This window comes from Canis aureus, chromosome 4 (genome assembly GCF_053574225.1).
Source record: "Canis aureus isolate CA01 chromosome 4, VMU_Caureus_v.1.0, whole genome shotgun sequence".
Taxonomy (NCBI): domain Eukaryota; kingdom Metazoa; phylum Chordata; class Mammalia; order Carnivora; family Canidae; genus Canis; species Canis aureus.
This window is the reverse complement of record NC_135614.1, coordinates 64,213,777-64,237,645: the sequence shown is the minus strand read 5'-3', so window position 1 is coordinate 64,237,645 and position 23,869 is coordinate 64,213,777. Positions and strand designations below refer to the sequence as shown.

The window sequence follows — 23,869 nt, the reverse complement described above, 5'->3', positions numbered from 1 at the left end:
AAGCTCTCCAGGGGACTATGTGGCATTTCTCACCTGGCACCAGTCATTCCCACTGCCCCCTGCCTCCCTGGTGCCCTAGCCTCCCCTGGCCTTCCCTGAACACATCATCTGTGTCTGCATGAGCCCCCCTGCCCAGAGTGCCCTTCTCTACCCCAGGCCCTAGGTGCTAGGTATACTTCATAGACTTACCTCCAATGTCACTTGCTCTGGCACTTTCCATGATCTTTCCACCCCTGCTTCCCATGAACAGTTCTTTCCCTTCCCATGTTTCCATACCTTTTGCTCACCCTTCACTTATTGCTCTCATCATTGGTAGCACTACTTTTTGTATCACGTATCTGCCTCTCCTAGCAGACTACAAACTCTACTTTGACAGCATTGTACCTTAATCCTTTTATTTATGGGATACAATTTAGAGTTTTATGTCTTTCCAACCACAGAGGAGATGAATTATTTGGTTTGGAAAAATGTCATTACTGGGATTTTTCTCCTTGTGTTAAAAATCATTGTTGTGGGGCACCTGGGTGGCTCAGTGGTTGAGTGTCTGCCTTTGGCTCAGGTTGTGATCCCGGAGTCCTGGGATCAAATCCTGCATTGGGTTCTCTGCAGCAGGCCTGCTTCTCCTTCTGCCTATTGTCTCTGTCTCTCTCTGTGTGTCTCTCATGAATAAATTTAAAAAAATAAAATCTTTAAAAAAATCATTGTTGTAATAACCTCCTTCTTTCACTCTACTTCATGAAATCATTGAGTTAGAAGTATGTGTTTGTGGGACTCCCCCGAGACATCCCCTTCACATTAGGTTTCAGGCTTTGCAGGTGTTCCCTCCCTGGCTCCATTCACCTCTCTTCCTGATTTTTCCCATAGTCTTCTCTTTCCTCAGAACTTTACTTTCACTCTCCTATCCTTGCATTTTTGAATTTGGATCAGCTTCATTGCAGCAGTATCTAAGAGGGCAGTTAAATATATCCCTTTCCCGGGACCTATATTTATCATCATTTAACTTTATATTTCTGAGGACTCATTTCATCTGAAAGCCAGGCTCATCTATGTCCCTCTCCATAGTGACAAAAGGTTAAGCCTGGTTTCAGCTAACATTGCATCAGAATGACCCATGCTGACAGTTCAATTGGACTGCAATCTATATTATTACCACATTCATACTCTGACTTCTAATTACATTAGAAGCACATTATAGGGTAGGGCTTTTGTACCATAGTTTGGTAAAAGGAAATATAAAACTGGCCAGACACAAAGCCTGAGCTCTTTTCACGTTAAGCAATTGTGCATCTTACACAGAAAACTTCATTATTTTATAATAGCTATTTTGCATATTTCTCTTTCTTAAACTTCTTTGTCATGCTGTTGCGACTTGAAGTTTCATGAGAGAAAAATCAGAATGCCTTCCTTTCGGTGATTTCTTTTCTATTTCTCACATTCACTTTCCTTCTCTTTCTTCTCTATTCCCCAGAAGAAATGAAACCGCTTAGATAACTAATTCATTGTAATTTGGCAGATACATATGAAATATCTTACTGATCAAGTATTATGCTAGATGTCATGGGCAATTTAAAAATTACAAAAACTAAAACTTTGTCCCTGAACCTAAAAGACTTCCAACTTAGAAATGAAGTAAAATCTTATATTTGGATAACTGCAGTACATGATATTGTATCATGAATATATCAAAGGTGAATGAGGCAAAAACAATTAATTGATATTTACAAGTAGGTAAGTCAGTATTATAAGGCAATTTTGTCCAAACTGTGTTGCTTGAGATGTTGAATATGTTTCTCCCAAAAAATATTCCCTTAAATAAGAATAAAATATACCAGGTCTTCCAATTCATGATTCACAATGCATGCTGTCATATTAGAGATTCTGAGAGCACTTTCATTTTTTAAAAAAGATGTATTTATTATTTTAGAGAGGAGGGGATGGGCCTGAGGGAAAGAGAGAATCTCAAGCAGACTCCCAGCTGAGTGTAGAGCGCAAAGCAGGGCTCAATCTCACAGCCCCCAAATCAGGACCCAGCTGAAATCAAGAGTCCATCACCCAACTGACTGAGCCACCCAGGTGCCCCTCTGAGAGCACTTTCAAGAGAATTTGCTTATGAGACGGAGTAGAGCAAATAAGGACAAGAGTAACAAAAAAGCCTTGGTCTTTTGCATTTGAAATTTGTAGCTTTTTTCTTTTATCTTTTATCTTTTTCTTTTTTAGTTAATATAAATAGCAGTGGGAGAAAAAAAGGCAGACAGAAGAGATAAAGGCAGAAAGACAGAGAGGATGTGGAAGGGGGTCCCGCTGTAAAGATAAATGTTAACTTTGTGTTATTCATCATTTTCCAAGATTACTTGACCATGGAACTCTTTAAAAATCATACCTAGTAACACACAAAAGGATGATAGTACTCCCTAGGAAAGGAGTAAGGGAATATTAGTTTGTGGCTTAGCTGAAGAAGGATTATAAATCTCATGTTTAAATGGAGGGTTTGAATAAGTGTTACAAACCTCTGGCTCATGTAAAAGAATCCTCAGGCATTTGTGTTCCTGATTTATGCCATAGCCTGAATCTTAGTTCTCTTTGGCCTTAGAATATAATTACATACCTATATCTTTTGTTCTACTTACTCAGGAAGTACAAACTGTATCTTTCTAGAAAGTAAAGGCTTCCTTTCCAGTTGCCTCTGAAAAGTGACTGAAGTTCTACTTGTGATTCATCTATCCCTTGTGAGTGTTGTTACTATCTTCCTGTACTGTGTTACGGATGCCATAAGCTACTCTTTTTTCATTTTCTTTTAAAGAGAACCTACATCTAACCTGTTGCTTCTTTTAGCTGTCATCCCTGTCTGTTTATTTCCATTCAGCAAACATGCCGAGAACTTATCCATCTCCATTACTCCTCAACAGTGTTCTACTTAATTTCTACCCTCTGGATCTTGTATCATTCCAACAATGGAAGCAACTGGCTGCTTCAAGTCACATATGATGATTATTGGCTGTTTTTATTTTTCTCAGTTCCTAGAATGATTTCAATTCCTCCTCATTTTTGACATATTTTCCAAGTTCCAGACAGCATTGCTTTTTCCCATTCTACATTTGTAACTGATTGTTCTTTACCTGAGTATCTCACTCAGAAGGCTGCATCTTCCTCCCTCCATGAGGCCTTTCAACATAAGACAATAAATATATTTGTGCTTCTTTTCTCCAGCCTCCTTACAATTTGTATTTATCACTTGGCTCACTTTTTATCTTGTTATTTAATCATCACCCTTACTTGGTTCTGTTGCATTTGCATATACACACAGTGTGCTAGAATGAATCTGTTTTACTTGCCTTAAATTATACACTAAGCTAGGACTGACTCTGTTTTTATTCACTAGGTCTTATCAATAGTCAGCAAAGCATTACTTATGTTTGTTTTGGGATTTGACCATTTTCCTGTGATGAAAATCAATAAATGGCACCCCTTTCTGGAGAAGACACAGCAAGCCTTATTCTGTCTGGTTCCTAAGGAAATATGCAGCCCAGTATCAGCCAGGGGCCTACACTGAGTGTCACTTCCCTGAGATCTAAGTTTCTACTGCCCAGTCTTCTCATTTCCCACACTACTTTATGTCTTTTTCTGCTTATCATTATTTCTCTGCTATCTCCATATTCTACTTGCTTATGTGAAATGTTACAGTCATTTAGTAAGAATGTATGAGGGTCAACTCTAAGCAAAGCAAAACAGTGGCATGGGATAAGAGAATACCAAAAGCTATGACATAGTCCATGCTCTTTACCCCTCCTTGGCCCTCTAGAACATATAATTTAGTTGGAGAGATAAAGCATGCATACAAAGCAGTTGAGAAGAGTGCAGTACTCACAGGAGCAAAATAGACAAGTTTGCCTCAAAACTTAGAGAAGGGGAAGATCAGTATGCGCTACATTGGCTAGGTGGGGAAATTTTTGCAGAGAAAGTGAAACTTATCTCCTGGAATGGGTAGAATGTATCTTTGTTGGAGGGATGAGAAAGGGTAGGGGCAACATTTGAACTGGGGAATCCTAAAGATGAAGGAGAACAAATAAGATACAGTCAGGCTTTGAGTAACTGCAAGTCAGGGGAAGAAAACTGAATTTTATCCTATAGGTCTAGTATTTCCAGGAGCACCTTGAAGATCTATCTGTTTTCTATCTTAATTAGAATAAAAATTATCTTCTAAAGTGTACTGTGTATTTCAAAGTCATTGATATACTAAGCAGTGGAGAGCCATTAGAGATTTTTGAACAAGTTATATGATGAAAGAATTTCAAGATAGTAAATCTTTCATTAATATGTAGAAGAAGCTGAGGAGAATGGAAATAGGAGGGAGAGCAAGAGCAGAGAGACCAACTATTGCCACAGTCCAGGTTCAAGGCAGTGAAATCTGGCCTGAGCCAATGAAGAAATGCAGAAAGAGGGATAATAGCTCACATGAAAAGAAGTAGAATATATGCCAGTTAAACAAGGCTGCTTTGTGCCATCATATTTGACATTTGTGATGTACTTTACATACCTTATAAAACCTTCTATGAAAATATTGGGTTACTTGGACACTAGGAATAGCAGAAAAATTGTATCCTCTTGCAAAGTCCAAAATCAGTGCTTTGAAGCTTCTCTTTCTCTCCCTTAGGTCTGGTTTCCCAGATACAAACCCTGAGAAAATGAGCCAAGTGATAGTGATTTACTAAGGGAGTGCTTTTAGAGAAAATAGTAAGATATTTGGAGAAGCAAAACAGTAGCAACTGAGGACAAGCAAGGGTGTGATTTCAGGGTAAATCAAGACTCAGGCTGATCTGGAAGGGGAGCTCCCAGTTGAGTCAATGTGCTGGTCTTTCACTGCCTGCACTGAAGCGTCGCCTATGGAACATGGTAATAGGCAAGGAGGGAGAAAACTCCTGGGCACTCCTGGCTTTTTGAGCCCCTGGGGCAAAACACTTCTAGCAGTCCAAGGACAGTCAGTCATCTGAAGAGATGCTCAGGTGGAGTTAGAAGCAAAGTATAAAGAAAGCAACTGGCATTTGTAAATTCTCTAGAGAATAAACTTAAGAAAGCGATATATATGTTAAGTCGATAGAGAAAGAGAGAAAGATATAAAGCACTGATTTTTTTACTTACCAAGGGCTAAAATTTTTCTATCCCTAGTGTTCAGATAATCCATAGTTTATAGAAGGTTTTATAAGATATGTAAAGCATGTTGCAAATATCAAATGTTATGGCACAAAGCAGCCTTGTTTAATTGGGATAAATTCTACCTCTTTTCCTGTGAACTCCTCCCCATGTATCAGTGTGATACTCTCTTTTTCCTGAGCAGTTAATGGCTTATGACAGTTAATGGCTTATGACCATTTGCTCTCAAGTGGGAGCAAAGTGCACTTGTTGGTAAAAAGGAGTAGGACTGTTGGGCTGTGTTATGTGCAACCACATTAGAGATTCATGGCCATAACTTTAAAGTGAGACCAGTCTACAAGTTGTGTGATTTCTGTCTAAAAACATTTAGTGTCACAGAAGCACACAAAGAAAAGGGAGATATTTGGATTTAACCAGATTTGGAAGTTAGCCAAGCGAGTTAATGGAGGGGAAAAATGGTTAAAGGAGTTAAAGTTTGCAAGTAAATGATTATGGTGATGGACCATGGGATCTAGGCTAGGTTAAAAAAAAAAAAAAAAGTAGGATCTCTGAATTAATAGGAAGTCTTGATATGGTGAAGGAATTGATGAATTAAATATACTAGGTAAATGAGCTGAAGTTAATGGGCATACAGAAGAACACTTGAATGGAGTTGGAGGTGCTGCAGTTTTTCCAGTTGACAAGGTCAAGGATAAGACCTTGAGAGTGAATAACAGGTGAGCTATAGGAAAAGATTATGAAGGGCAGCCCCGGTGGCCCAGCAGTTTATCACCGCCTTCGGCCCAGGGTGTGATCTTGGAGATCTGGGATCAAGTCCCACATCGGGCTCCCTGCATGGAGCCTGCTTCTCCCTCTGCCTGTGTCTCTGCCTCTCTCTCTCTCTCTGTCTCTCGTGAATAGATAAAATCTTAAAAAAAAAAAAGAGGAAAAGATTATGAAGATGAGGAAGTCAAAGAAACAAGAGACTAGACCGTTCAATAGATTATCCAAATAAGAGACTAGGGTGTTCAGTAGATTCACCCAAGTAGTAAAATGTAAATGTCCAAGAATAATGACAGGAATGACAGTTCTCAGAATTCTTTGGTCTCCTGCTTAGTCAAATAAAAACAAAGGGAAATAAAAACAAACAACTCCATAAGATGTCCTAAATGGATGAGCAATTAACTTTCACAACAATATTTATTCATCTTGATACCTAAAAATAGGCATAATGTTTAAGTGCCAACATCATTTTACCTTTATTTACAGTGAATATTTATATAAACAAAGACAGTATCAAACCTTCATGGTTTCCCTTAATAATTATTTAGTGTCTCCCTGGATTATTAATTAAAAGCTATAAAGGTCATTGGGAAAATAATTTTAAATCTATGTAGAGAGTAATAGATAACTATCCATTTCATTATAATTCAAGGAAATAACTTGAACTGGAGTTATTGGTATGTCCCCATTCATTTATTATTTTTTGCATAATTAGTTCATTGTAGTCTACTTTATTTCCAAAGGGACTTCTGGTCATCTTTATTCCAATTATAACAGTGCATAGTCTTGGTACTTATGGTGACAAATATTCAGTGAAAGATATATTCTTAGAAGAACAGGGCACAAATTGAGCAGATTGCATGTTCACTCAGCTTATTATGTACTTTATCTTACACTTGTATATGATCTCTAGTTGTTTCTTATTTATCCTATACCTAACTAAGCAACTCTAAGGAAGAATTAATATGTTCTATTTCTATTTTTAAAATATAATTTTTTTGCTTTGCTTTATTATATTCTCCAGTCCCTGAAGATTAGGTAGCTAACTCATTAAATTCATCAAGTAGCAATGAAATGGTAGCAGCATTTAGCAGAAACTAGCAGGATGAGGTGACAGAGAATGCAGGGACTTTAGGAAGTTGTATTTTTGTAGAGAAGAAATAGAGTGATGGAAAGAGCTGTGGGATAAGGGATTCACATTTTAGACTAGACCCTCATCTGCCCCTTCACTATGAGGAGTAAACTTAAATTACTCATTTATAAAATGTGATACTATAATCTGAATAAATTAGGAAAAAAAGTTTTTATAAAGCATTAAAAATATAGGATACAGGATGCTTGGTGGCTCAGTGGTTGAGTACCTACCTGTCTTTAGCTCAGGTCGTGATCCTGGGGTCCTGTGATCGAGTTCCACATCAGGTTCACTGCAGAGAGCCTGCTTCTTCCTCTGCCTATGTCTTTGCCTCTCTCTGTGCATCTCTCATGAATAAATACAATCTTTTAAAAATACATATTTATATAAGGCACTATTCTTATTTAAGTATGGTGGCATAATTGCTCCAAGATGTCTAATGTCCTCTATTTTTAAAAAAGATTTTAATTATTTAACATTATCCTGTCTGTGCTAAAGACAGAGTGAAAGGAGGGAGGCAAAAAAGGGAAGACAGAGAACATGAAAAGGGGGGGTGGGGAGAAGGGCTGGCATAAGAGAAATGAAGCTATGCCTGAACTAGATACAGCCTGAAGCAAAAGTGTGCTCCCCCAGAAACATGCCCCACTTATTACTCATCCAGCCTCATCTTGTTTCACTTCCCCTCACAGCCTGGTCCAGGCTCACTGACTTCTTTTTGGTTCTCAGGACATCCCTGCTTTTTGCTCATCTCAGCTTCTTTACACACAGATTCCCCTTGTGTGGATCCTGTCCTCCCACTCAATCTTTATCCAGGACAGATCTCCACCCTCCTTGAACCTTTCAGCCTCAACTTGAATATCACTCTTAAGAGGCTTTCTCTGAGCCCCCATTTTGAAGTAGAGCCTTAGGTCCTACTTGCTAAACAGCTTTTCCATTACAGCCCTCTCCACAGTTGAACATGCATTGGAAGGATCATGTGTTCAATCTCTCTCTCTCTCTCTCTCTCTCTCTCTCTCTCTACTAGTTAGAAGCTCCATGAAGGCAGAGAGCATGTCAGTGTGTTGCACTTTCTACCCTCCAAGGCCTGCCAGAGTCATTAAGTAGAAACTGGTGAAGAGATAAACCAATCACTTGAGAAATTTAATAAGAGTATTGTCATTCTTATTCTTTGGGCTACAAATATCCACAAGTGGAAATGGTTATTGCTGTCAGAATAGAAAGATTTGTGTGCTGATGAATTTTTTAACTCATCTGAAAGACAAAAACGTATATCTGATCCACACGTTTAAGAAAACTGAAAACCAAACATTGCTAGATGGTTAACTCACAGTGGCTTGGTATTTCAGGTTGGAATTGTACAGTATGGAGAAAATGTAACCCATGAGTTCAACCTTAATAAGTACTCATCAACAGAAGAAGTACTTGTTGCAGCAAATCAAATAATTCAGAGAGGTGGCCGCCAGACTATGACAGCCCTTGGAATAGACACAGCCAGGTATGTGGATTAAAAAAATAAACCAAAGTAAAAGACTATGAAAAAATAACTGCTCACAATCAAGCCTTCTGGAGTGTTGATTGAACATTTACCTTGACAATATTTAACTGTCTTTTTAAAAAATCTTTTTTAAAACTAGGTCCCACTGGCTAACTAATAGTTATAGGATCAAGTTTTTCTACAATATGGTCTCCCCTCACTTCTTATCTTTCCTCTTATTCCAAAGGTTGAAATGATGGAAATGATGGAAAGTCAGTCACAAAAATTACTGTAGTCTTCTCTATCATATTCCTTATTACTAAGACATAATATTAGTGAATATTTTTCCCTTTGTTCTTTGTTTACAGCTTCTAGGAATCTCATTTTTTAAAAAAGGATTAATATTCATTTATTTCTACTCAATATATATTTATATCTTAGTATGTTCATAACTTTACAGTACCTGATATAGGGTTATTGAAGCTCTCAAGATTTTTTAAGAGGCTAAATTCAATACTGCTGTATTTGAAATCATTTGAAAGCCTAATCAATTGCAAAGATTAAAAGAAGTTGTAAGAACATCATCATTTTTTTGCTTTTTCTTCCTTTTTCCAAATTCCCTCTTAATTACATCCCTTCCTTATTCTTACACTTCCATGGAGAACACATAATCCACTCTGGTTGAATTTGATTCTACGAGAAACTAAGAACTATTCTTTGATTACAGTGTGGAACAATTTTTTTTTCTGTTTTTTTTCCCCAACTGCACTCAACCCTTATCTCCTGCTATTTTCTTCCTGAGTTGCCTTTAAAGCTAGTAAGGTTCTGAACAAAAACTAAACAATACCAAAATCTTGAGAAATCTAGTAAGTAGTTGGATTAAGGATCCTTCTGTTAAGTGTCTTCAACTTCTCAACTGACTTTATTTTACTTTATTTTTATTTATTTATTTATGAATGATAGTCACACACACAGAGAGAGAGAGAGACAGAGACACAGGCAGAGGGAGAAGCAGGCTCCATGCACCGGGAGCCCGACGTGGGATTCGATTCGATCCCGGGTCTCCAGGATCGCTCCCTGGGCCAAAGGCAGGCGCCAAACCGCTGCGCCACCCAGGGATCCCTCAACTGACTTTAAAGAGCTAACTATCCATGCTCTCATCTTACCTGCCTGCTAAGATCAGTATTTTATGGGGGTTAAAATAATTAATATGGATATTAAAGAATGAGTTGGATATTTAAAAATTTAAAATTTCATGTGCAGCATTAGATTCATAAGTGTTAGAGAAGCATGTGGTTCTAGTTATATGGGGCTCAAGAGAAAATAACCACAAACAGATGGGGTAATTTTACATTTACCTGCCTGTAGGATCACCAATTTGCATGCACAAAGAGTGCACATATTGAGGTGTAGTGAATGTACCCTCTTAAATAATTGCTAAGTGTGATTGCACAAAGTAAATCAAAGTGTTCTTTGAAAGCTCTGAGGCTGTAGGGAGCTGTGTATTTTCCACAGGCAACCACTTAAGAATGAATATTCGTCTTTGAAAACCAACTGAAGAAATATTCTGGCTGCTTTGCTCTTGCATAAATACACTCTAAATACCATGACCCTATATGGTTTTTGCCTACATGTTTCACAAAGGGCCTAGCTGTAGAACGCACAGTTTATTGAGTTTTGTATATAAATACAACTCCGTAATGGTATTACTAAGTATCCTCCTTGTACATTAGTTTTTCACATTAAAGCATATTTTTAATTGCTCTTTATTCCTTTTAGGCAGGGACAGTTACAAACAATATTTTTAATTTGTTAGAATCCTTGACTTCTATTTTCATTGGATGATAGTATTTGGGGTAAAGGGCAATTTGCTGAAGATATTTGAAACAGAAAAAGTGTGCTCGGAAGTTCTGCCAGTGGCTACTCTTACATTATATAAAACCAACCCTTGTTTAGATCTACCAGATTTTCTTTAAGAAATGTCTTTCAGGATGCCTGGGTGGCTCAGTGGTTAAGCGTCTGCCTTCGGCTCAGTGTATGATCCCAGAGTCCCAGAGTCCCGGCATTGAGCCCCACATCAGTTCCCTGCATGGAGCCTGCCTCTCCCTCTGCCTGTGTCTTTGCCTCTGTGTGTGTGTGTGTCTCTCATGAATAAATAAATAAATAAAATCTTAAAAAAAATAAATGTCTTTTAATCATCTCCATCAGTTGAGGTTCATTCAATAAGGGATTTAGGAAGTTTTGGTGATCCTGTAAGGATCAAGTCTTATATAATATCCATGTCTAAACTTCATTTAAAGACTAGCCTTTAACATCTGTTTTCACCTTTGTTTGTGCATATAAAGAAGTCAGAAAATCTATCTGTATAGTGTAGAAGGCAGAGATACACAGCTCCCTAGTGATCATTTTTTAATAGCTTCTTTATTTTGAAAATTTTAAGAAAAATCAAAAAAATAGTACAACAAAATCCTGTGTACTCAACCAAACAAATCAACAATTGTTAACATCTTGTCATACTGGATTCAGTCCTTTTAAAGGAAAATAATCACAGATGAAATCTCTTTGTCCATATCACTAGGATCTTCTCTCCCGTTCACAAGATGCCTACTATTGTGCACTTACTGTGTATCTACAGTAAAACTAGTATGTATTGTGAAAATCCTTTGAAAGTTTAGCTTAAGAAAAAAAAATTTTAACATATCCCAAACTAGGGCTATCTGTCCTCTTAACCAAATAAAACTATTGAAATGGACCATTCACTATAATGAATGCTACATTTTATGCCAAAATCTAAAAAATATTATATGAAATCCTTTCAATGTTTCATTCCTAAGTAAAATTTACTTGACTCCAGAGGGGAAAGTGAATTGAGTGAAAGAAAATAATAGAGGAGAAATGTGCCTCTGTGTGTGTGTGTGTGTGTGTGTGTGTGTGTGTGTAGAAGCACAAAACAAATAAAAATTGTTAATTTCCCCTCTCTTCCATCTCTTTCCATAAATGCTTTTTGAATTAAATAAAAAATTCCTTTCTTTGCAGTTAGGTTATAGAATTTTCCCTTTCTCTCCATGCCACTTTCTTCCACTCCAGCCCCAGGAGCCTATGTCCTAAAACCTCATTCAGACCAAATGTTTCATACCTACTCCATCTGCTCTTAATCCCCAAAGCCCTGCTCTGTCACTGACTCAGATCACAGTGATCTGCAGTCTTTTATTACTACGTCTGATTTTCCCCCATACCCAAGAACACTCTCAAATACTATCAGCCATACAAAATTCTCCTCAGCTTAGAAGATTTCCATACTCTTCTATAAATGTCAGACTAGATGTGGTGGAAGTGATTATAAAGTAAAAGCTTCTGCCAAAAGCAGATAAAAGGAGTGTTTATAGAGAAAGGAGTGGCAGAGAGAGTATTTAAGATATGACCTTTTCTAGGTCTGATGTGTGTGCTCCAGTCACACCTTCCCTGAGAAGTTTTTAAAGAATGAAATACTGCTGCCCTTTGTAGATGGGAGATGTGATGATTAGCAAAATGGTGACCTCTTCATCATCTGGGAGAAATCTAAAACTATTACAAATAGCGATCATTATGCCTCCCAGCTTGAATGATGGTTGTCAATGTTGATCTTGGAAGGACAACACTGGTCTAACTAAGTTGACAGTGTTTTTCTTTTGTTTATTGCTTTGCCTAACCTTGGGGTGGTGTTTTATTTGCTTTTTTTTCCTTGTGATCACTTCAGGAAGGAAGCTTTCACTGAAGCCCGGGGTGCCCGAAGGGGAGTTAAAAAAGTCATGGTAATTGTGACTGATGGGGAGTCCCATGACAACCATCTACTGAATAAAGTCATCCAAGACTGTGAGGATGAAAACATTCAGCGGTTTTCCATAGCTGTAAGTACATGGTTAACATGGTTTTCAAACTCTGGTGCAGAGACAAGAGATGTGTACATATCATGGTTATTTTATTAAATTTACACAAACAATGTTGAAAAGGAAAAACTTCTCCATTTGAAGGTAAACTCTGTGGGGGTAGGATTGGGTCGTGCTCCCTTTGTATCCTAGGGAAGAAAGGACAATAAAAGAGACAGAAGTAGGAGAGGAAAAGGAAGAAAAGAAAAGGAGGAGAAGAGGATGCCCCAGCAAGGGGAAGAATGCTGGAGGGATATAGGGAGGAATGGAGGAAGGGAAGAAAAGAGTGAGAGAAGGAAGGAGAAAGTAGAAGGTAGGAATAAAAAGGAAGGGAGGGAAGAAAGGGGAAAACTGAAGGTATGCTAGAAATAAATTCATTGCCTGGAGAATAGTCCAAGCTGATAGAGGGGTAGAAGACCTTAATTTTGTCTCGTCCCAGGAATTCAGCTAGATAGCTATCAAAGCATTCTGAATACCTGCAAACTCAACCAAAGATGTAAGAAAAGTATAGCTGCAACTCTCAAATAGAAGAGCGATCACTTTCTGCAAGAATAACAAGATGGAAAAACTCACCTCAAAAAAGAGAACAAGAGGCAGTACTGACTGCCAGGGACTTATTCAGTATGGGTATAAGTAAGACATTGAACCTAGAGTTCAGAATAATAATTATAAAGATACTAGCTGGGCTTGAAAAAAGCATAGAAGACACTAGAGAATCCCTTTCTGGAGAAATAAAGGACTAAAATCTAATCAAGTTGAAATTAAAAAAGGCTATTAGTGAGATGCAATAAAAATGGAGGCTCTTACTGCTAGGATAAATGAGGCAGAAGAGAGAATTAGTGATATAGAGGACAAAATGACAGAGAATAAAGAAGCTGAGAAAAAGAGAAATAAACAACTACTGAATCACAAATGAAGAATTTGAGAGGTAAATGATACCATAAAAAGAAACAATATTAGAGTTGGGATCCCAGAAGAAGAGGAAAGTGGGTGAGGGAGGGGCAGAGGGTATATTGGACCAAATTATAGCAGAGAATTCCCTAATCTGAGGAAAGAAACATATAATTCTAGAAAGCACATAGAAACCCCTCTCAAAATCAATAAAAAAAAAATAGATCAACACCTCAACATATAATAGTGAAGCTTACAAATCTCAGAGACAAAGAGAAAATCCTGAAAGCAGCTCAGGACAAGAGGTCCATAACCTGCAAGGGTAGAAACATTAGACTGGCAGCAGTCCTATCCGCAAAGACCTGGCAGGCAGAAAGGACTGGCATGACATATTCAGGTGCTAAATGAGAAAAATACGCAGCCAAGAATACTGTATCCAGCCAGGCTGTCATTCAAAATTGAAGGAGAGAGAAAAAGCTTCCAGGACAAACAGAAACTAAAAGCATTTGTGGTCACTAAGCCAGCCCTAGGGGATCCTTTAAGTGAAGAGAGAGCCCAAAAGTAACATAGATCAGAAAGAACAGAAACAATATACAGAAACAGTGACTTTTAAGATTTAATACAGAAGGTAATAATGGAACAAAATTCATCTTTAAATAGTTTCTCTGAATGTAAAAGGGCTAAATGACCCCAAAAAGACACAGGATATCAGATTGGATAAAAAGGCAAGACCCATTGATATGCTGTGTGGAAGAGACCCATTTTAGACCCAAAGACACCTCCAGATTAAAAGTGAGGGGATGGAAAACCATTTATCATGCTAATGAACATCAAAAGAAAGCTGGAGTGACAATCCTTATATCAGACAAATTAGATTTTAAAGTGAAGACTAATAAAAGATGAGAAAGGACACTATATAATAATAAAAGGATCTATCAATAAGAAGAGTAACAATTGTAAATATTTATGTCCCTAACATGGGAGCAGCCAATTATATAAACCAATTGGCAACAAAATTACAGAAACACGCTGATAATAATATAATAATAGTAGGGAACTTTAACACACCAATCACTGAAATGTATGGATCAGATCATCTAAGCAGAAGATCAATAAGGAAACAAGAGCTTTGAATAACACACTGGACCAGATGGACTTCACAAATCTATTCAGAGCATTCCATACTAAAGCAACAGAATACACACTCTCCTTGAGTGCACATAGCACATTCTCCAGAATAGATCACATACTGGGTCACAAATCAGGTCTCAACAACTGCCAAAAGATTGGGATCATTCCCTGCATATTCTCAGATCAGAATGCTTGGATACTTGAACTCAATCACAAGAAGAAATTTGAAAAAACTCAAATACATGGAAGCTAAAGAGCATCCTACTAAAGAAGGAATAGGTCAACCAGGAAATTAAAGAGGAATTTTTAAAAATTCATGGAAACAAATGAAAATGAAAACACATCTGTTCAAGATTTGGGGAATGCAGCAAAAGTGGTCCTAAGAGGGAAGTATACAGCAATATAAGCCTTTTTCAAGAAACAGGAAAGATCTCAAATATATAACCTAATCTTACACCTGAAGAAGCTGGAGAAAGAACAGCAAATAAAGCCTAAACCCAGCAGAAGAGATTTAATACAGATTAGAGCAGAAATCAATGAAATATAAACCAAAAGAGCAGTAGAACAGATCACAAAACTAGGAGCTGGTTCTTTGAAAGAATTAATAACATTGATAAACTCCTGGCCAGATGTATCAAAAAGAGAAAGGACCCAAACAAATAATATCATGAATGAAAGAGGAGAGATCACAACCAACACTGAAGAAATACAAACAATTATAAGAGCAACTATATGCCAACAAATTAGGCAATCTGGAAGAAATGGATGCATTCCTGGAGACGTATAAACTAACAAAATTGAAACAGGAAGAAAAAGAAAACCTAAATAGAGCCATAACCAGCAAAGAAATTGAAGTAGTAATCAAAAATCTCCCAACAAACAAGAGTCCAGGGCCAGATGGCTTCCCAGGGGAATTCTACCAAACATTTAAAGAAGAATTAATATCTATTCTTCTGAAGTTGTTTCAAAAAATAAAACTGAAAGGAAAACTTCCAAACTCTTTCTTTGAGGTCAACATTACCTTAATCCCAAAACCAGACAGAGACCCCACCAAAAAGGAGAATTACAGACCAATATCCCTGATGAACATGGATGCAAAAATTCTCACCAAGATACTAGCCAATAGGATCCAAGAGTATATTTAAAGGGTTATTCACCATGACCAAATGGGATTTATTCCTGTGCTGCAAGGATGGTTTAACACCTGCAAATCAGTCAATGTGATACACTACATTAATAAAAGAAAGGACAAGCACCACATGATTCTCTCAATAGATGCAGAAAAAGCATTTGACAAAGTACATCATTATTTCTTGATTAAAACTCTTCACTGTGTAGGGATAAAAGGAACATGCCTCAATATCCTAAAAAAAAAACATATACAAAAAGCCCACAGCAAATATCATTGTCAGTGGGAAAAATTGAGAGCTTTTCCCCTGAGGTCAGGAACACAGCAGTGATGTCCACTATCACCAGGGTTGTTCACCATAGTACTAGAATTCCTAGCCTCAGCAATCAGACAACACAAAGAAATAAAAGGCATCCAAATTGGCAAAGAAGAAGGCAAACTCTCACTCTTCACAGATGACATGATATTCTATGTTGAAAACCCAAAAGACTCCACCCTAAAATTGCTAGAACTCATACAAGAATTCAGCAAAGTGTCAGGATATAAAATCAATGCACAGTAATCAGTTGCATTTCTATTCGTTAACAATGAGACAGGAGAAAGAGAAATTAAGGAGTCAATCCCATTTACAATGGATGAAAAAAATAAGATACCTAGGAATAAACCTAACCAAGGAGGCAAAATATCTATACTCAGAAAGCTATAGAACACTCATGAAACAAATTGAGTAAGACACAAAGAAATGGAAAAATGTTATATTCTCATGGATTGGAAGAACAAATATTGTTAAAATTTCTGTTCTACCTAGAACAATCTATACATTCAATGCCATCCCTATCAAAATATCATCAACCTTTTTCACAGAGCTATAACAAATAATCCTAAAATTTGTAGGGAACCAGAAAAGACCCTGAATAGCCAAAGGAATGTTGAAAAAGAAAACCAAAGCTGGTGGTATCACAATCCTGGACTTCAAGTTCTATTACAAAGCTGTAAACATCAAGACAGTATAATACTGGCACATAGATCAATGGAACAGAATAGAGAACCCAGAAATGGACCCTCAACTCTACGGCCACTAATCTTCAACAAAGCAGGAAAGAATATCCAATGGAAAAAGACTCTTCAACAAATGGTGTTGGGAAAACTGGACAGCCACATGCAGAAGAATGAAACTGGACCATTTCCTTACACCATACACAAAAATAGACTCAAAATGGATGAAAGGCCTAAATGTGAGAACAAATCCATCAAAATCCTAGAGGAGAACACAGGCAGCAATCTCTGTGACTTTGGCCACAGCAACTTCTTGCTAGGCACTTCTCCAAAGGCAAAGGAAACAAAGGCAAAAATGAACTATTAGGACTTCATCAAAATAAAAAGCGTTTGCACAACAAAGGAAACAGTCAACGAAACCAAAAGACAGAATGGGAGGAGATATTTGCAAATGTCTTATCATATAAAGGGCCAGTATCCAAAACCTATAAAGAACTTATCAAACTCAACACCCAAAGAACAAATAATCCAATCAAGAAATGGGCAGAAGATATGAATGGACATTTCTCCGAAGAAGACATACAAATGGCCAACAGACACGTGAAAAGATGCTCAACATCACTCAGCATCAGGGAAATACAAATCAAAACCACAATGAGATACCACCTCACACCAATCAGAATGGCTAAAATTAACCACTCAGGAAACAACAAATTGTGAGGATACAGAGAAAGGTGAACCCTTTTATGCTATTGGTGGGAATGCAAGCTGGTGCAGCCACTCTGGAAAACAGTAGGGAGGTTCCTCTAAAAGTTGAAAATAGAGCTACCCTATGACTCAGCAATTGCAGTGCTAGGGATTTACCCCAGAGATACAAATGTAGTGATCTGAAGGGGCACCTGCATCCCAATTTATAACAGCAATGTCCACAATAACCAAACTATGGAAAGAGCCCAGATGTCCATTGACAGACGAATAGATAAAGAAGATGTGATATATATTACATATGTATATATATGTAACAAATAGATAAAGATGTTATATATAATATATATTATATATATATGTAACACAATGGAATACTACTCAGCTACCAACAAAAAAAGAAATCTTGCACTTGCAAAGACATGGATGGCACTAGAGTATATTATGCTAAGTGAAATATATCAATAAGAGAAAGATAATCATATGATTCTACTTATATATAGAGTTTAAGAAACAAAACAGAAAATCATAGGGGAAGAGAGGAAAACAAGACAAAAACCAAAGAAGGAGAAAAACCATAGGAGACTCTTAATCATAGGAAACACACTGAGGGTTGCTAGAGAGGAGGAGGGTTGGGGGACGGGGTAACTGGGTGATGGACATTAAGGAGAGCACGTGGCGTAATGAGCACTGTGTTATATAAGACTGATGAATCAGGGATCCCTGGGTGGCGCAGCGGTTTGGCGCCTGCCTTTGGCCTAGGGCGTGATCCTGGAGACCCGGGATCGAATCCCATGTCGGGCTCCCGGTGCATGGAGCCTGCTTCTCCCTCTGCCTATGTCTCTGCCTCTCTCTCTCTCTCTCTCTGTGACTATCATAAATAAATAAAAAAAAAAAAGATTTAAAAAAAAAAAAAAAAGACTGATGAATCAATCACTGCCCTCTACCTCTGAAACTAATGATTTTTGTTAATTAATTGAATTTAAATGAAAACAAATAAAGTAAATACTTTTCATACTAATTAATAATTCTTCCCACAATTTGGGAAGGTAGAAAATCAGGACATGACTTACAATAATCTACTAAAAGTGAATAGTGGTATTACCATACCTATAACTCTTTGAGCTGCAGAAAAGAAACAAAAGGTCACCTCATTTTTTGTCTATTCTGGACAGTCTATACTGAGACTTAGGAGTAAAGTCCCTCCAATGGCAAGACTTCTTATGTGATTCTATAGAATATGGGTGCTCCTCTGTGCAAGTCACTTCTTGGCATTACCAGTAGAATGGGGAGAACTCAGAAGACATATCCTTGCTTATGTGGTCCATGCAGAGCCATTTCCTCCCTACTTCATAGCTGCTAACACTGCAGCCAAAGTGAAGCAACCAGAAGCTATAAAATGTTTTCTGTAATTGCATTTAAACTGGACAAGAAGGGAGAAATTATCAGAAAAGAAGAAATTTCCTTTAGTTCCAAGGAAAAACCTAGCCTGCTATTGATGATGGAGAAGATATTACAAAGTACTTTAACTTTTTGTGAACAAATCTGTATCAATATAAAAGCAATCTGTTATTAATAACATTTGTCTCTCACAATCCAAAAAGAGAGAGAAAGAGAGAGAGACTGTCAGAGTGCTTTTTACCCCTTATTAGTGATTTTTTTTTTCTAAATCCATCTTACTACCTCCATGAGCTGAGATGACTCAATTTCGTGGTGCCACCCCATGGAGCATTCAGAAAAAGAGAAATAAAAATTCCATCTTTCAAATGGAAATATGGAGAATAATTTAAATTATCATGCATAAAGCACTCTGTAATGTACAATAGTTTTTTCTGTGTTCTAGATTTTTTTTTTTTTGTCCTTTGTGGCGTCCCAAAGAGAGCAGGGCAACTTTCATTTTCCCATTTATGAATGAGGAAACCAAGGGACAGCAGGCTCCACGGCTATAGGCCACATGACCAAGGCTGCAGACCCCCTTGACTGACCATATGTACCACTGCTCTGGGCTGTTCTTCCTCACACCCTAATCTCTCTTTCTTGCTGCTCCAGATCTCTGGAAGGTGCTGCAAGACTATCCTAACATGTTTTCCCTCAATTCCCCAGACTCCCAAATTCTCTCCAGCCCCTGTACCAGAGCAAAAAGACCCAGTAGAGACACTAAGCATGTCCCATCATGCCGTAACCTTAAACAACAACAGACACATGGGCACTTTCCAAAAGTGAGAAGAAGGCGGTGGGGGGAGGGTAGAGAAGAGTATATTTTTGGAACTAGAAAGACCTTCGTTCAAATTCTGCCTTTGTGACAGTAGATAAGTGCTTAATACTCCAAGCTTCAGCATCTTTATTTATAAGTAAGGGTAAATATTGTTTCTCTCTTTCTCTTTCTGTTTCTCTTTCTTTTCTCTCAGATAAAAAATCAGTGAGAAGGTAACTATAAACATCTAGCACAATAGCAGGCTAGGCAACCAATAAATATTTTTCTTAAGGGTCTTTAACTAGAGTAGTTTACAACCGTGAAATAATAAAATTCATGGTACCTCAGAGCTAGAAGGAATCTTAGAGATTCTTAGGAATCTTAGAGCAATTGTGTTGCCGCCTTGCACAAAAACCTTCAGAGATTCCCCCTGGACTATCAAACCTTATCTCAGATACAACTGTGTCCAGCCTTCCTTTCTAGTTGTTTGCTCTCATTTCCATAGCATGTGCCCTTCGCCCAGGAGGAGGGAGTCTTAATACAAACTGACTTTTTAAATAAGTCAGGAAGCAAAAATTTCAGAACTATAAGAGTTTAGCCTAAATTGTTTTTCAATAGAATCTCTCTTTTTCATTGTAAGTATCAGATATTACCCATAGTGGTTTTTCAGCATCTCATCAGTGAGATTTCCTCCTTTCCATTCAAAAGTATGAACAGTGAAGGACACCCCACACCCTTGTAACAATGAAAGAAGAAGATTCATCCCTGATAAACTCCCAGAACACAATTTTTTTTAAAAAATTTTATTTATTTATTCATGAGAGACACACAGAAAAAGAGAGGCAGAAATACAGACAGAGGGAGAAACAGACTTCATCCAGGGAGCCGGATGTGGGACTCAATCCTGGGACCCCAGGATCATGCCCTGAGCCAAAGGCAGACTGAACCACCAACCCACCCAGGTGTCCCCCCAGAACACAAAATTGATTCACTGCTTCCCAGGGGCAAGGTGACTCTACCTATTTTATAACCAAGATGACTTTCTTATAAGACAGAACAAAATGTTCTTTTGTTTTCTTTTCCAATTTTAATTTAAATTCTAGTTAGTTAACAAACAGTGCAATATTGGTTTCAAGAGTAGAATTCTGTGATTCATCATTTACATATAACACCCAGTGCTCATCACAAGTGCCCTACTTAATCACCATCACCCATCTAGCCCATCCCACCTACATCCCTCTATCACCCCTTAGTGTGTTCTCTATCTTTAAAAGCCTCTTATGGTTTGTTTCCCTCTTTCTTTTCCCCCCCCTCATATGTTCATATGTTTTTTTTCTTTAATTCCACACATGAGTGAAATCATGTAGTATTTTTCTCTGATTTATTTCATTTACCATAATACACTTTAGCTCTATCTACATTGTTGCGAATTGCAAGTTTCATTCTTTTTGATGGCTGAGTAATACTCTATTATGTATATATAATCTAATATATATTATTATACATATAATATAATCTTGTATATATATATTTATACATCATCATTTTCCCCATTGAATTTTACCTAATATATTTATACATCATATATATATATATATATATATATATATCTTTATTTATGTCATCTTCTTTATCCAAAGAGGTTAGTATCCAAAATCTATAAAGAACTTATCAACTAAACACCCAAAACACAAATAATCCAGTTAATAAATGAGCAAAAGACATGAATACTTCCCCAAAGAAGACTTCCAGATGGCTAACAGACACATGAAAAGATGCTAAATTTCACTCATCATCAGAGAAATACAAATCCAAACCATGATGAGATACCATCTCGCAGCTGTCAGAATGGATAAAATTAACAACGCAAGAAACAACAGGTGTTGGCAAGGTTGCAGGGAAAGGGGAACCCTCTTGCACCATTGATGGGAGTGCAAATTCTGGAGAACAGTATGGAGGTTCCTCAAAAGTTAAAAATAGAACTACCTATGATCCAGCAATTGCACTACTAGGTATTTACCCAAAAGATACGGAAATACAGGTTCAAAGGGGTACATGCAGCATTATCAACAATAGTCAAATTATGCAGACAGCCCAAATATCCAGCAATGTCCTTTTTTATTTGGGATACAGATATGAAAAATAAAAACACCTCATTATTTCTGTCTTTTCCCTTGTTAGTTCTTTTTTTTTTCCCTTGTTAGTTCTATAAATTATCTCTTGCCTATTACTATTAATCCATTATTACTTCTCCTTACAATAATAGTTACTATAACTATTTTGATCTCTTTTGTGGTTGAGAATAATTCCATAGATCCTGGCTTCGCTCAGCAATACTGGCCACAGTTATCTCTATGGCTGGTCTTTTCAATTGCGTAAGCCAATGTATGCCCAGTTTGTCCCAGACAATTGGATATCAGAAGTGCTATCATTTGTTCAGCTTCCCCCCAGAGAATATAGTCTGGCTTTCCAGGTGCCACTGAGCAGGCAATGATCTGAATAAACCATCAGCAGCATTAACAACATTAAAAATAAACCAGTGGAAAGCAGATACTGTATCTATCAATGAATGACTTCTTAATTTTAAGTAAAGCTTATAACATTTTTACATGATATCTAGCTACATATTTAGTATTTCTTGTCCTTAAGTCACTATGTTTCCCTTGGTTGGATCCCTAGTTGATAATTCATACTTTGCCTCCCATCTGGTCAAAAAGGGTTCTCATAATTACATTAGTTTTCCTGGAGAATCATAAAATCATGAGCTCCTTTCTTATTTTAATCAATGAATTGTCAAATTGCTCTTCAAAAATGTTATAAATAATGTCTAGAAAAATTTCACTTCAGCAAGAATTTCTATTTTCCCAATTCATATTTCTTTTCCCCAGTGAAACTTTCATTTTTTAGTTTGTGCCAAACTGGGAAATAAGGCAGTTATTTTATTTTATTTCTTCTCCTTGTACATTCACACAGAAAGGCTTTAGACATTTCTGAAGCTCCATTCATGCTTCACATGGATAAAATATACCTGAGGCTCTACCTGTATTACCACTTGGGCTCTTCCTCCTAATCCTTTTTTTTTTTTTTAACCTACCAATTGATCTTGAAAACCACAAAGATGTGTTTTGGGGAAGACAATGCCCCCCCCCAAAAAAATTGACCATTGAAAAGTTAAGCACTCTGTGGTAAAACTGCAAACATGACCCATTAAACTCTCAGATTTGGTGAGGATCCTAAGCTGGTATGATTCTGTATGGTCTATACTTTGTCACTTGAGGATGCTACACACTGCCAGCAGGAGCCTGTTCTACATTCATATTCTAATCTAAAATGATAATGGCTGGGATTATAATGACTGTGAAATATGTATCATCTACAGCATTCAAATGAAAATAAGAGAAGTTAGAAAGTATCTTAACATTTCATTCATTTGCACACAAAAAGCACCGTAGTACATGTAAATGAATTGTACACTTAACATTTGATACATCTGCCTCAAGGGAGCTTCAATTCTGAATGTCTACTTCAGGTAAATATTACCAATATCAAATGCCTGGTCTTGACATATTTGTATAAAGTAAAACAGAAGTAATTTATAAGTGTTATTTTGTATTTTTTCTCATTCATAGAAAATAATGTTTCCACAAGCACCAGATCCTTGGGTGAAGAATCAAAATACTTTCCTACATTTTTTTTATTCCGTAATACAAAATAGTTCAAGATGGATGCAAGTCACAGTACTTCCTGGGAATTTTTTCCTCTTATATTTTCTTCCAAATATATACTCTCATGTTCCATTTATATGTTTTATTTTTATTATTTAAGTACATCACTTGGGCATTTTCCCCCATTGAATTTTACCTAATTGTCTCTTGTCTGTCACACAGTGTACTAAATGTCTAATAACATTACATCACAACTAAGAACCTCAACCATGCATGGTCTAAGCATCTTTACAATTTGAATGTGAATTTTCAAATGCATCACTTTATAAGTGAAATGGAAGTTAACATGACAACATGATGGTGAATCTAGAATGTGTTCAATAGGGACTAAGGAGGAAGGATGGTAACTTTCCAGATGAGGGTGTCATATAACTTCTAGGATGAATTAGGTAAAACAATGGGGACTCAGAGGGCTTCACATGATGTAGAATTTGTGTGAATCTAAAAGAAATCCATGTGTAGCAAAATTGCTGACCGAAGAATCTAGCAGTGTGTGAGAAGAATACCAGGTATAGAGGGAGGTGTTGAGCAAGACCCCAGTGATCCTGAAACCAACACAAAGGTGTGATGGAGGCTCTAGGGGCTGGAGACTTTCATCTACCCTTCTCCATGCTTTCTCTGGAGCATGTCCTTTGAGATGTGGGAAGACCATCTTAATTGTTTTTAAGTACAAGAGA

At 37.2% G+C, this 23,869-nt stretch overlaps 1 protein-coding gene across 1 annotated transcript in view; it reads left to right on the top strand.

The window, feature by feature from the left end:
* ITGA1 (integrin subunit alpha 1) overlaps positions 1–23,869 on the top strand; it is a 158,156-nt gene that overhangs the window by 77,849 nt on the left and 56,438 nt on the right. The window contains exons 7-8 of the mRNA XM_077896008.1: positions 8,389–8,537; positions 12,253–12,403. Coding sequence (XP_077752134.1) covers positions 8,389–8,537; positions 12,253–12,403 — 300 coding nt within the window. The remainder of the gene's footprint in view (positions 1–8,388; positions 8,538–12,252; positions 12,404–23,869) is intronic.